This window comes from Cebus imitator, unplaced genomic scaffold (genome assembly GCF_001604975.1).
Source record: "Cebus imitator isolate Cc_AM_T3 unplaced genomic scaffold, Cebus_imitator-1.0 Scaffold101, whole genome shotgun sequence".
Lineage (NCBI taxonomy): Eukaryota > Metazoa > Chordata > Mammalia > Primates > Cebidae > Cebus > Cebus imitator.
This window is the reverse complement of record NW_016107416.1, coordinates 5,777,230-5,791,144: the sequence shown is the minus strand read 5'-3', so window position 1 is coordinate 5,791,144 and position 13,915 is coordinate 5,777,230. Positions and strand designations below refer to the sequence as shown.

The following is a 13,915-nucleotide window of genomic DNA, read 5'->3' as shown; positions in this document are numbered from 1 at the left end:
ACCAGGATGGTCTCGATCTCTTGACCTCGTGATCCACCCGCCTCGGCCTCCCAAAGTGCTGGGATTACAGGCTTGAGCCACCGCGCCCGGCCTGCACTTTCAACTTCAATTAAATCTTTCTGTATTGCAAAAGGAGTTATTCCTTAAAATTTTACCAGTCCTTCTATTTTCATTTCAGAGTTACAAGTTTTTTTCAGTTCTTTCTTTAATTCATTTTGTTGTTGGCTTTATTGTTTTTTTCCCCCAAAGGTGGCTCATGGTTGCCTCTGTTCCTTGAGTTCTTGCTTGTTTGAGAATGTCTGTTCCTGAAAAGACAGCTTGTCAGGATGTGAAATTCCAGGGTCAGACTTTTTTTTCCCTTTCTGAGCTTTATAGACACTGCCTTTTGCTAGTGAAGAAGCCTATGAAGTTTATTCCCCCACCTCACCCCAATCCCTGTTCTGATTATCATTCTTGAAATTCAGTAGCTTCACCAAAATGTGTCTTAAAGGCGATGTCTTATAGGACAGGGTGTACTTTCACTCTAAAAATACAAGGTTCTCTTTATTTTAGAATGTACATGTGGCGGTGGTGGTGGTGGTGGTTCAAAAACTAACAAGCTGGCTGAGCGCTGTGGTTTATGCCTGTAATCCCAGCACTTTGGGAGGCTGAGGCAGGTGGATCACCTGAGGTTGGGAGTTTGATACCAGTCTGATCAACATGGAGAAACCCCATCTCTACTAAAAATACAAAGTTAGCTGGGCGTGGTGGCCGTGCCTATGATGATCCAAGCTACTTGGGAGGCTGAGGAAGGAGAATCGCTTGAACCCTGGAGGCATAGGTTGCAGTGAGCCAGGATGGAGCCACTGCACTCCAGCCTGGCAACAAGAGCAAAACTCTATCTCAAAAAAAATAAATACCTGTAAGGAGTTTCTCAGGGAGGTGATGGCTCATGCCTGCAATCCCAGCACTTTAGGAGGCCGAGATGGGCAGATCACCTGAGGTCAGGAGTTCAAGACCAGCCTGGCCAACATGGTGAAAGTCTGTCTCTACTGAAAATACAAAAATTAGCTGGGCGTGGTGGTAGGTGCCTGTAATCCCAGCTACTCGGGAGGCTGAGGCTGGAGAATTGCTTGAAGCCAGGAGGTGGAGATTGCAGTGAGCTGAGATCGTGCCATTGCACTCCTGCTTGAGGGACAAGAGTAAAACTACATCTCAAAAAAAAAACTAAGGAGTTTCTGTTTGTCACACAAGGATGTCTGGAGGTGGGCACTTGGAAAGATGATGCAGTCATTCAATGATACCATCAAAGAGAGCCTGCCTTCCTGCTTTGCTGTCATCAGTGTGTTTGTTCACAGACATGTGAAAGTGTGTGTCTCTCTACACACTTGAGGCTACAAGATGGTTGCTTCACTTGCAGTCTCAGGTGTAGGGAGGAAGGTGATGTGCAAGAGGATGAAAACCCAACTTGTTTCTTTATTTTCAATAGACAAAACATTATCGTGATTAAAAGATCAAAAATATTTTAAAATATTCAGTGAAAAGTCTCCCTTCTCTCTAATCCCCATCCCCATATGGTAGTTGACTAGTGTTTTCAGAGAACATTTTCTTCTATAATAGATTTTTTTTTTTTTTTTTGAGACAGAGTTTTGCTCGTTACCCAGGCTGGAGTGCAATGGCGCGATCTCGGCTCACCGCAACCTCCACCTCCTGGGTTCAGGCAATTCTCCTGCCTCAGCCTCCTGAGTAGCTGGGATTACAGGCACGCGCCACCATGCCCAGCTGATTTTTTTTTGTATTTTTAGTAGAGACGGGATTTCACCATGTTGACCAAGATGGTCTCGATCTCTCAACCTCGTGATCCACCCGCCTCGGCCTCCCAAAGTGCTGGGATTACAGGCGTGAGCCACCGTGCCCGGCCTATAATAGATTTAAATATATTTTCCATTAATTCTGTTCTCTTTATTAAGAACTCTTGATGGCCGGTCTCAGTGGCTCACACCTGTAAATCCTAGCACTTTGGGAAGCCGAGGCGGATGGATCATGGGATCAAGAGATCAAGACCATCCTGGCTAACATGGTGAAACCCCGTCTCTACTAAAATTAGAAAAATTAGCTGGGCATGGTGGCACACACCTGTAGTCCTAGCTACTTGGGAGGCTGTGGCAGGAGAATCACTTGAACCCAGGAGGCAGAGGTTGCAGTGAGCTGAGATTGCACCACTGCATTCCAGCCTGGTGACAGAGTGATACGCCATCTCAAAACAAACAAACAAAAAAACCCTTGACTGGACACAGTGGCCTTACACCTGTAATCCCAGCAGTTTGGGATGCCAAAGCAGGCAAATCACTTGAAGTCAGGAGGTCAAGACCAGCCTGGGCAACGTGGTGAAACCCTGTTTCTACTAAAAAATAAAAACTAAATAAAAATTTAAAAATTAGGTGTGCATGGTGGCATGTGCCTATAATCCCAGCTACCCAGGAGTCTGCGGCAGGAGAATAGCTTAAACTCGGGAGGTGGAGGTTGCAGTGAGTTGAGTTCACGTGACAGCACTCCAGCCTGGGTGACAGAGTAAGACCCCGTCTCAAAAGAAAGTAACTCATAACAATGCAGATACTGAATCTTCTTTAAGGTCTCACTCTGTCGCCCAGGCTGCAGTGCAATGGCAGAATTGTAGCTGACTATAGCCTCCAACTCCTGGGCTTAAGCAGTCCTCCCACCCAAGCCTCCCCTGTAGCTGCGACTGCAGGCATGCACTACCATTCACAGTTAATTTTTAATTTTTTTTTTTTATAGATGGGGTGCATTGTGATGCCCAGGCTGATCTCAAACCCATGGCCTGAAGCGATCCTCCTACCTCAGCCTCCTAAGTGTTGGGATTACAAGCTTGAGTCAGCCTTGCCTGGTCTTTCATATCTGTCTTTTTTTCCTTTGTTTTGTATCCTATACCCAGTCTTTGCTATCCCTGTATTTAGTCATGTTTTCTTTCTTTCTTTTTTGAGACAGGGTCCTGCTGTGTCACCCAGGCTGGAGTGCAGTGGTACAATCTTGGCTTACTGCCACTGTCACTGGGACCACAGGTGTGCACCATCACGCCTGGCCAACTTTTTGGAGAGATGGTTTTCCCAGTTTGCCCAGGCTGCTCTTGAACTCCTGGGCTCAAGTCATCCACCCACCTAAGCCTCCCAAAGTTGCAATTACAGGCATGAACCATTGCACCTAGCCTATTTAATTTTTTATTGTTTCTGGAATGGTATTTAGCTCTTTAATTTGTTTCTCTTTCAGTTCTTTCCTGAATTCAGTGATGCAAATCTCCTTACTATATAATAATCTCTTCAGTGTTGTTTCTTTTAGCTCTTTTTAAATAAGAAGGAGTGTGTTATTTTTCGGTGTTCTTGAGGCTATTAAAAACTATTTCTCTGAACTATTTACATTTCCTTGGGAAGTTTCTCTTGTGATGAATGCATTCCTCTTTATAATATCTCAGCATAATTTCCATGCTGATTCTTTGATTGTGGCCAGCTATTTATTGAAGAATGACACAAAGGATGGGTGGGAGAATGAGCTGTGTATTCTATAACTTTACACTTTTTTTTTTTTTTTTTTTTGAGACAGAGTCTCATTCTGTTGCCCAGGCTAGAGTGCAGTGGCATGATCTTGGCTCATTGCAACCTCCGCCTCCTTGGTCCAAGCAATTCTTATGCCTCAGCCTCCTGAATAGCTAGGGCTGCAGGTACATGCCACCACGCTTGGCTAATTTTTCCTATATTTTTAGTAGATACATGTTTTGCCAGGTTTGCTAGGCTGGTCTTGAACTCCTATTCTCAAGTGATCCACTCACCTCAGCTTCCCAGTGTTGGAATTACAGGCGTGAGCCACCATGCCTGGCTTATAACTTTACAACTTATTTGTCCATCTTCTGTGAAATCTGTAGTTTCCTTTACTCTTGGGATGCATTCTCCCACAGTTTTTGTCACTCAGAGTTACTGTGGTTTAAAACAAACCCCTAAAAATGTCAGGTATTCAACATTGTGATTTAATGATCATTGCTTACCCTGCCTCCTCCTCCCCGTAAGTAGCGTGGTAAGTAGATAGAAGATAGTAGACATGATACTTCAGCATGGTTTTTCCCATTCTTTAGTGCCATCTGAATCTCTGTAGAGAAGTTTCCCAATTTTTCTGGGACCTGCCCATAGTCATTCTGACCACAGGATAATTTGCTAGGCTTTTTATTCTGAATAATTACTTTTAGAAAATGTGTTTTAGCTGATATTCACTCAGGCATGTCACAGTAGCATTGCAAGATGCTTTGTATTAAACTAAATCTGGTTATATATGTGTGTCTATATGTTGGGCTAGCAAGTCAAAGACATTCATGTTAGATCTAAGACTTGGGACAACATACATTGTAGAGGCAAATGTAGTTAGCTGTTCAGTTTACTTGTAATATTTTAAAATCAAAGTTTTTTGGGTTTTTTTTTTTTTTTTTTAGGTCCTAAAGGAAGCTAAAAAACCTATGGTGGTTTTAGGCAGTTCTGCACTACAAAGAAATGATGGAGCAGCAATTTTTGCAGCTGTTTCTAGCATTGCACAAAAGATTCGGATGACTAGTGGCGTTACTGGTGATTGGAAAGTTATGAATATCCTTCATAGGTTTGTTGAGTAATTGCTCTTTATGCTATAAATTCAAGTAATTTTGTGTGTGTATATGTGTTCCTGATACACTGTCACATTTAATTTACAAGCAACATTTAGCAACATCCCAGTTACATGTGTGAAATGTAGACATAGACCTTTACTCTCTGTATGAGAAGGCCCAAGATAATAAGGAATATTAAAAATACTTGAAATAGCAGTGAGTGTTGAGAAAAAAAGTGAAGTACTTTAAAAATTGTTATATTATACCTTGGTTCAAAAATTTCAACAAGTTCTTTGATTAAATAATAAGCTAATGTGAGAATTCAGCTGAAGGATTTCTTTTTTTTTTTTAATTATTTGGTTTTTTGTTTTAAGACGGGGTCTCAGTGCCATGGTGCGATCATAGTCCATTGCAGCCCTGAATTCCTGAGCCCCAGTGATCTCCCACCCCTGCCTCCCAAGTATTAAATAGCTGAAACTACAGGTGCATGCCACATGCCCAGCTAATGTTTTATTTTTGTAGAGATGAGATCTCACTATGTTGCCGAGGCTGATCTCAAAACTCCTGGGCTCACGCGATACTTCTACCTCAGCCTTCCAAACTGCTGGGACTGTAAGTGTGAGCCACTGCACCTGGCCTGTATTTCTAACTATATCAATAATGCAGGTTTAATTTAGGTAACTTGAAAAGAGACAAACATGAGCAGAAATGGAGCTGATCCTTATTCTACATTGTGTAGATATTATTATTGCTATATTCATGCATTTTCTTCTAGTTTTTATTTACCCTGTGTAATATTTTACTTTTTGAAACCGGAGTCTCACTCTGTTGCCCAAGCTGGAGTACAGTGGTGCAGTCTTGGCTTACTGCAGCCTTCACCTCCCAGGTTCAAGCAACCCTCCTGCCTCAGCCTCCCAAGTAGCTGGGACTGTTGGTGTGTGCCACCACAGCTGACTAATTTTTGTATTTTTAGTAGAAACAGGGTTTCTACACCAGGCTGGTCTCAAAGTCCTGACCTCAGGTGATCCACCCACCTCGGACTCCCAAAGTGCTAGAATTACAGACATGAGACACTCTACCTGGTGGCTGTGTAATACTTTTTAGTTACATAGGTGAAATTATACTGTGAATACAATTTTGTATCCTGGTTTTAATAGGTTTTCATTGCCAAACGAGAATTTCCTACTATGATCAGAATTTGTTTTTCCAGAAATTGTTTATAAATAAAAGCGTTAATGGCTAATTAATATCATGAATATACTATAAATTTTTTTAGCCATTTTCTTTTCAACATGTATGTTAATGCTAGTTTTTAACTTCTTAAATAATAACAGTGATACACAGATACCTTTACACTTGATATTATTTTCTTAGGATATATTTCTAAAAATAGGACTGTTGGGGCACACAGGATAACCATTTCTGAGGCTTTTGAAGCATGCTTCCAACTTGTTTTAGAAAGTTTTACCTATTTATATTATATATAGTAGATCCTCAGAATGGCTATTTCTAGATAGTTAACAATAGCAAGTTAGATCAAAACAACAACCCTATTATTCAAAGTTTATTTATTCTAGACCTCTTCCTTAAAAAATTATTTTCTGCTTATAAGAGTAATATAGGCTGGGTGCAGTGGCTGACATCTGTAATCCCAGCACTTTGGGAGGCCAAGGTGGACAGATTACCTGAGGTCAGGAATTCGAGACCAGCCTGACCAACACGGAGAAACCCCATCTCTACTAAAAATACAAAAAATTAGCCAGGCATGGTGGCACATGCCTGTAGTCCCAGCTAATCAGGAGGCTGAAGCAGCAGAATCGCTTGAACACAGGAGGTGGAGGTTGCAGTGAGCTGAGACTGCGCCACTGCACTCCATCCAGCCTGGTGGCAGAGCAAGACTCCATCTCAAAAAATAAATAAATAAATAAATAAATTTATCCTTGTTGATTTTTGAAATCATTTGATTTTTCTGTAATGAATATGTATAGCTTGTCATGTTTTATGTCTTACTGTATTGAATAAGAGTCAGACTTAAAGCAATTACAATGGGCATAAAATTTTAGAATTATTTCATTTGTTACTATGTCATAGAGAGACAGAGTGTCTTAAGAATCTTACATTTCTTTGGTTGCCATTCTCAAAACAGTAAAAGACTGCTGTTTCTGGTTTTGGCATCTATTTTAAATGGGTAAGAATGGGGTTTTTTGGCCAGGCATGGTGGCTCAGGCTTGTAATCCCAGCACTTTGGGAGGCCAAGGTGGGTGGATCACCTGAGGTCAAAAGTTCAAGACCAGGCTGGCCAACATGATGAAACCCGCTCTCTGCCAAAAATATAAAAATTAGCTGAATGTGCCGGGCGTGGTGGCTCAAGCCTGTAATCCCAGCACTTTGGGAGGCCGAGGCGGGTGGATCATGAGGTCAAGAGATCGAGACCATCCTGGTCAACACGGTGAAACCCCGTCTCTACTAAAAATACAAAAAATTAGCTGGGCATGGTGGCACGTGCCTGTAATCCCAGCTACTGAGGAGGCTGAGGCAGGAGAATTGCCTGAACCCAGGAGACGGAGGTTGCGGTGAGCCGAGATCACGCCATTGCACTCCAGCCTGGGTAACAATAGCGAAACTCCGTCTCAAAAAAAAAAAAAAAAAATTAGCTGAATGTGATGGCACGTGCCTATAGTCCCAGCTACTTGGCAGGCTGAGAAAGGAGAATTGCTTAAATACGATAGGCAGAGGTTACAGTGAGCTGAGGTTGTGCCACTGCATTCTAGCCTGGGCAACAGAGTGATACTCTATCTCCAAAAATAAAGTAAATAAATAAAATGGGTTCTTTGACAGCATTGAAATTATTCCAAGAATCACATTTATTTTTTTACATTGAAAACACTGCAGTTATGGTAAAGTTCTATAATTGTTTTATAGGATTGCAAGTCAAGTAGCTGCTTTAGACCTTGGCTATAAACCTGGGGTGGAAGCAATTCGGAAGAACCCTCCCAAGGTGCTGTTTCTCCTGGGAGCAGATGGAGGTTGTATCACACGACAGGATTTGCCAAAGGATTGTTTCATTATTTATCAAGGTAAGTATCACCTGTGACACCAGAAGCAAAAGAGAATAGTACATTGTGTATATTATAAACCATTTTGTAATATGTTCAGTGAATTGAATGTTTTCCATTTGAGAATTTTACACCCCCCCTTCTCGAACCTGTTTTTTTTTTTTTTAAAACCATAAATGTTATTAGTTACATAGTTGATACTGCTTTTAAGAATTATTACCTACTGGGTGTGGTGGCTAACGCCTCTAATCCCAACACTTTGGGAGGCCGAGACTGGCGGATCACAAGGTCAAGAGATCAAGACCATCCTGGCTAACATAATGGAACCCTGTCTCTACTAAATATACAAAAATTAGATGGGCATGGTGGCCTGTAGTCTCAGCTACTTGGGATTCTGAGGCAGGAGAATTGCTTGAACTTGGGAGGTGGAGGTTGCATTGAGCCAAGATAGCGTGCTGCACCCTAGCCTGGTGACAGAGCGAGACTCCATCTCAAAAAAAAAAAAAAAATTATTATTACTTGCCGAGCATGGTGGCTCACCGCTGTAATCCCAGCACTTTGGTAGGCTGAGGTGGGTGGATCACCTAAGGTCAGGAGTTTGAGACCAGCTTGACTAACATGGTGAAACCCTGTCTCTACCAAAAATACAAAAATTAGCTGGGCGTGGTCGTGGGCACCTGTAATCCCAGCTACTCAGGAGTCTGAGGAGAATTGCTTGAACCCAGGAGGCAGAGGTTGCAGTGAGCCAAGATCATGCCATTGCACTCCAGCCTGGGAAACAAGACCGAAACTTTGTCTGACAAAAAAAAAAAATGTTAAAACAAAATATATGAACTAAATCCTGTTTCTTGGGTGCTGCGACTTATGCTGTAATCCCAGCACTTTAAGAGGCTGAGGCAGGAGGATTTGTTTCTACAAAAAAATTAAAAATTAGCTAGGCGTGGTGCTGCGTGTCAGTGATCCCAGCTACTTGGGAGACTGAGGTGGGAGGATCACTTGAGCCCAGGAGGTTGAAGTTACAGTGAGCCATGATCATGCCACTGCACTCTAACCTGGGTGACTGAACAATAAAAAACATTATTTTTTAATAAAATAGTAACATAAATAAACTAAAATCTGTTCCTAGTCCTTTCCAAAGATAATTATTAATGACAGTTTTGATATGCATACTTCATAACATCTTTGTATGCATATACAAATGTGCACAAATTATATTAAACTGTATATATTATTCTACAACTGTCTTTTTTTTGTGAGACGGAGTTTTTGCTTTTGTTGCCCAGGCTGGAGTGCAACGACGCAATCTTACTCACTGCAGTCTCCACCTCCCAGGTTCAAGCAATTGTCCTGCCTCAGCCTCCCAAGTAGCTGGGATTACAGGGATGCGCTACTACACCCAGCCTATTTTTTGTATTTTTAGTAGAGACGGGGTTTCTCCATGTTGGTCAGGCTGGTCTCCAGCTCCCGACCTGAGGTGATCCGCCCGCCTCTGCCTCCCTAAGTGCTGGGATTACAGGCATGAGCCACTGCATCTGGCCCATTCTACGACTTCGTACGCTTGATTCAGATATTTCTAAAGGTTTTCTTTTCTGAATAACTTTTTTTTCTTCTACCAGTTTTTAATTAATTGGTGATAGTGTTTCTGAATTTTTCTGTAATTTTTCGATTATGCCTTTTTTAGTATTACTACTGTCATATTCCTGTCTTTGCATCTTCCCCCATTTCAGTCTGCTTTACCAAATTTCACAAACTGGTACATCTGAGCAGTTCTACTTTGCAAGCATTTCTAGTTTGTAAGCATAAATATACTTATTGGCCCATTTTATATGTGTGTATGATATTACACTTACTTGTATTTGCATAAAATAGTCTGAGAAAATACTTTTTTTTTTTTTGAGACGGAGTCTTGCTCTGTCGCCAGGCTGGAGCATAGTGGCGCAGTCTCGGCTCACTGCAACCTCCACCTCCCGGGTTCAAGCGATTCTTCCACCTCAGCTTCCCAAGTAGCTGGGACTGCAGGCATGTGCCAAACACCCGGCTAATTTTTGTATTTTTAGTAGAGATGGGGTTTCACCATGTTGGCCAGGATGGTCTCGATCTCTTGACCTTGTGATCCACCTGCCTCGGCCTCTCAAAGTGCTGGGATTACAGGCGTGAGCCACTGCGCCTGGCCAAAAATACTTTTGTTTTTTATTTAAAAAAAATTTTATTTTGAGACAGTCTTGCTTTGTCGCCAGGCTGGAGTGCAGTGACATGATCTCGGCTCACTGCAACCTCCGCCTCCTGGATTCAAGCAATCCTCCTGCCTTAGCCTCCCAAGTAGCTGGGAATACAGGCGTGCCCCACCACACCCAGCTAATTTTTTGTATTTTTAAGAAGAGACAGGGTTTCACCATATTGGCCAAGATGGTCTTGATCTCTTGACCTCATGATCCACCCACCTCGACCTCCCAAAGTGCTGGGATTACAAGCATGAGCCGCTGTGCCAGGCTGAAAAAAATTTTTTTGAGACAGAGTCTCACTCTGTCACCCAGGGTGGAGTGCAGCAGCGTGATCTCGGCTCACTGCAACCTCTTCTTGGCTCACTGCAGCCTCTTCCTCATGGGTTCAAACAATTCTTAGGCCCCAGCCTCCTGAGTAGCTGGAATTCCAGGCACACACCACCACATTCGTTTATATTTCTTTTATTTTTAGTAGTGATGAAGTTTTGCCATGTTGACCAGGCTGGTCACAAACTCCTGCTGTCAAGTCATCTGCCTGCCTCGACCTCCCAAACTGCTGGGATTACAGGCGTGAGCCACCGTGCCCAGCCCAAATGCTTTAGCGATAATTTTCTTTGGGAAGGGAGTTGAATTAGGGGTGAGATGGGCTTTAATTTATATTACTTCACTGCTTTATTTTAATTTTAAAAACTTTTGTGACTTTACAAAATGGGATTTAAAATGATATATACTATCTTTCATGTACAGTAGAAAATCAATTTTTAATAAAACTGTGGTTTGCCATTTTCCATCTTTGTACAGGACATCATGGTGATGTTGGGGCTCCCATAGCTGATGTTATTCTCCCAGGAGCTGCTTACACAGAGAAGTCTGCTACATATGTCAACACTGAGGGTAGAGCTCAGCAGACTAAAGTAGCAGTGACACCTCCTGGCTTGGCAAGAGAAGACTGGAAAATTATAAGAGCACTCTCTGAGGTATAATTTCTGAGGCATTTCTTAGTGATGCTGCTAAAGGGATATTTGACATTTTAGCCTGTTAGAATGATTTTCAGAGTCAAGGAAGATGCCAATTTGAAATGCAGAGATGATTTAAATAATTTCTATAGGAAACATGTATTCAGAAACAGTAATTCAAGGTTACAGTGAACTCTTATTGCACCACTGCACTCCGATCTGAGGGACAGAGCAAGACCCTGTCTCTTAAAAAATAAAGGAATTTGCAGGGAGTTCGTGGCTCACGCCTATAATCCCTTTGTAAGCATTTTAGGAGGCTGAGGCTGACAGATCACGAGGTCAAGAGAGCAAGACATCCTGGCCAACACAGTGAAACCCCATCTCTACTAAAAATACAAAAATTAATTGGGTGTGGTGATGTACACCTGTAATCCCAGCTACTAGGGAGGCTGAGGCAGGAGAATCGATTGAACCTGGGAAGCAGAGGTTCTAGTAAACAGAGATCGAGCCACTGTGCTCCAGCCTGGTGACAGAGTGAGACTCTCGAATTAATTAATTAATTAATTTGAAATTGGTGCTTTTATTATTTTATTTATTTATTTTTGAGACAGAGTTTCCCTCTGTTGCCCAGGCTGGAGTGCAGTGAAATTATCTCAGTTTACTGCAACCTTCATCTCCCAGGCTCAAGCAGTTCTCATGCCTCAGCCTCCCAAGTAGGTAGGATTACAGGCATGTACCACTAAGCACAGCTAATGTTTGTATTTTTAGTAGAGGTGGGGTTTCACCATGTTGGCCAGGCTGGTCTCCAATTCCTGCCCTCAAGCGATTTTCCCACCTCTTTCTCCCAAAGTGCTGGGATTACAGATGTGAGCCACTACACTAGGCCTGAAATTGGTGCTTTTATTGTTGAAAATTGTTGACTTGTCTTTTGCCTGAAAATGTGTCTGTTAGCTCTTTATTGATGTAAAAGTAAGCATCCTTTTAAAATAATGATACATTGTAAACTTTGTGTATTGTTAGCAGAAACATTTGGATTTAGCATAGTATTGTCTCTTTAATCATTTCATAGAGTTACTAATGTACTGACAGCTGTTTATGAATTAGAATTTTTGATATTTGTGTTCTCTGCTTAACTGTTTCTTCATAAATGTATGTCTACTAATGGACACCAATAGATTTTTCAGTAGTGCCATTTTTTGTTGTTTTTGGGAACCTGACATGTAGATTGCGGGGATAACTCTTCCATATGATACTCTGGATCAAGTAAGGAACAGATTGGAAGAAGTCTCTCCTAATCTTGTTCGATATGATGATATCGAAGGGGCTAATTACTTCCAGCAAGCAAATGAGCTCTCAAAGGTAACAGCTCGCCTATGAGCAGTTTTCATAGTGGCTTATCTACTGCTTTAACAGTACTAGTTTTCCATAGTATTGTTGATCTCTTCTTTTTTGTGCAGCTGGTGAATCAGCAGCTTCTTGGTGACCCACTTGTTCCACCTCAGCTAACTATAAAAGACTTTTACATGACAGGTAAGTAATTGTCAACATGACTGCCAAATATGAGAGATAAGAAGTAGTCAGAACACCTCATTTGGTATTATAATTCCAATTTGTGATTGGTAGTGTTTGCAATTCTTTTTTTTTTTTTGAGACGGAGTTTCGCTCTTGTTACCCAGGCTGGAGTGCAATGGCCCGATCTCGGCTCACCGCAACCTCCGCCTCCTGAGTTCAGGCAATTCTCCTGCCTCAGCCTCCTCAGTAGCTGGGATTACAGGCATGTGCCACCATACCCAGCTAATTTTTTGTATTTTTAGTAGAGATGGGGTTTCACTGTGTTGACCAGGATGGTCTCGATCTCTTGACCTCGTGATCCACCCGCCTTGGCCTCCCAAAGTGCTGGGATTACAGGATTGAGCCACCGCGCCCGGCCGTGTTTGCAATTCTTAATCTTTGACGGTTTTCAAACATTGAAGCTAACATTAGCTTATTTTCTGATTACCCTCTAAATTTTTTTGTTGTTTCTGAAATGTAAGCAAAGTTTAAAAATCCAAACAATAGACTTTAAATATAAAATTTTATTGTTGTAAGGGAAGTTACTGTGTGGCAATTTAGGGAGAATATCCAAAGTGACAAATAACTGAAGGTTTTTCTGAGAATTATAGGTAGAAGAATCAAAACATTTAAATGTGAAACATGTTAAACAGTGCTTCTGATGTAAGTTGTTAGGAATATTTTTAAGAATGCAGACAAACTTCTTTACTGCAGATTCTTAGAACAGTTGATATAACATCTAGATTATGAGGTACTTAATGGTTGACAGATTAACTATCTAAAAGTACATAGGAGTCTTTTAATTTTTTGATATAGTTTGTAAGATTATTAATAGATAGATAATAAGTTACCTTCGTTGTAAAATAGTACCTATGCTGAAAAGCACAACGAAAAATCACTTCTGCAGCATTTATCTAAGAACTTAGAAAGAAGGAAACAACAGACACCGTAGGCTACTTGAGGGTGGAGGCTGCGAGGAGGGAGAAGTGCAGAAAAGACAAGTCTTGGGTACTGGGCTTAATTCCTGGGTGATGAAATACTCTGGGGTACAACAAACCCCCATGACATGAGTTTACCTGTGTAAAAATCCTTCACATGTACCCCTGAACCTAAAATGTTTGTTTGTTTTTTTTTTTAAAGTCACTACATTCCTACTACCAAGAAATAACTATAATTCTTTTTAACATTTTAATCACTCTTCCTCCAGGGACACACATATATATTATATACATGTATAATATATTATTATTTTAATAATTATATATTGTTATTTATATGTATGTAGCCCTTTTTTATAATTTTTTAATGGCTGCTGCACTGTCTAGCTCTTCTATAGTTACTAGATTATTTGTTTTTTGTTTTTTGTTTTTTTGAGACTGAGTTTCACTCTTGTTACCCAGGCTGGAGTGCAATGGCACGATCTTGGCTCACCGCAACCTCCGCCTCCTGGGTTCAGGCAATTCTCCTGCCTCAGCCTCCTGAGTCGCTGGAATTACAGGCACGCGCCACCAT

The 13,915-nt window shown here is 41.4% G+C and overlaps 1 protein-coding gene across 3 annotated transcripts in view; it reads left to right on the top strand.

Annotated features, from left to right (window-relative positions):
* The window catches only part of NDUFS1 (NADH:ubiquinone oxidoreductase core subunit S1), a 56,362-nt gene that overhangs the window by 21,692 nt on the left and 20,755 nt on the right, over positions 1–13,915 (top strand). For all 3 annotated transcript variants that reach the window (XM_017536885.2, XM_017536884.2, XM_017536887.1), the window contains 5 exons: positions 4,472–4,632; positions 7,541–7,695; positions 10,698–10,873; positions 12,077–12,211; positions 12,310–12,382. In XM_017536885.2, coding sequence (XP_017392374.1) covers positions 4,472–4,632; positions 7,541–7,695; positions 10,698–10,873; positions 12,077–12,211; positions 12,310–12,382 — 700 coding nt within the window. The remainder of the gene's footprint in view (positions 1–4,471; positions 4,633–7,540; positions 7,696–10,697; positions 10,874–12,076; positions 12,212–12,309; positions 12,383–13,915) is intronic.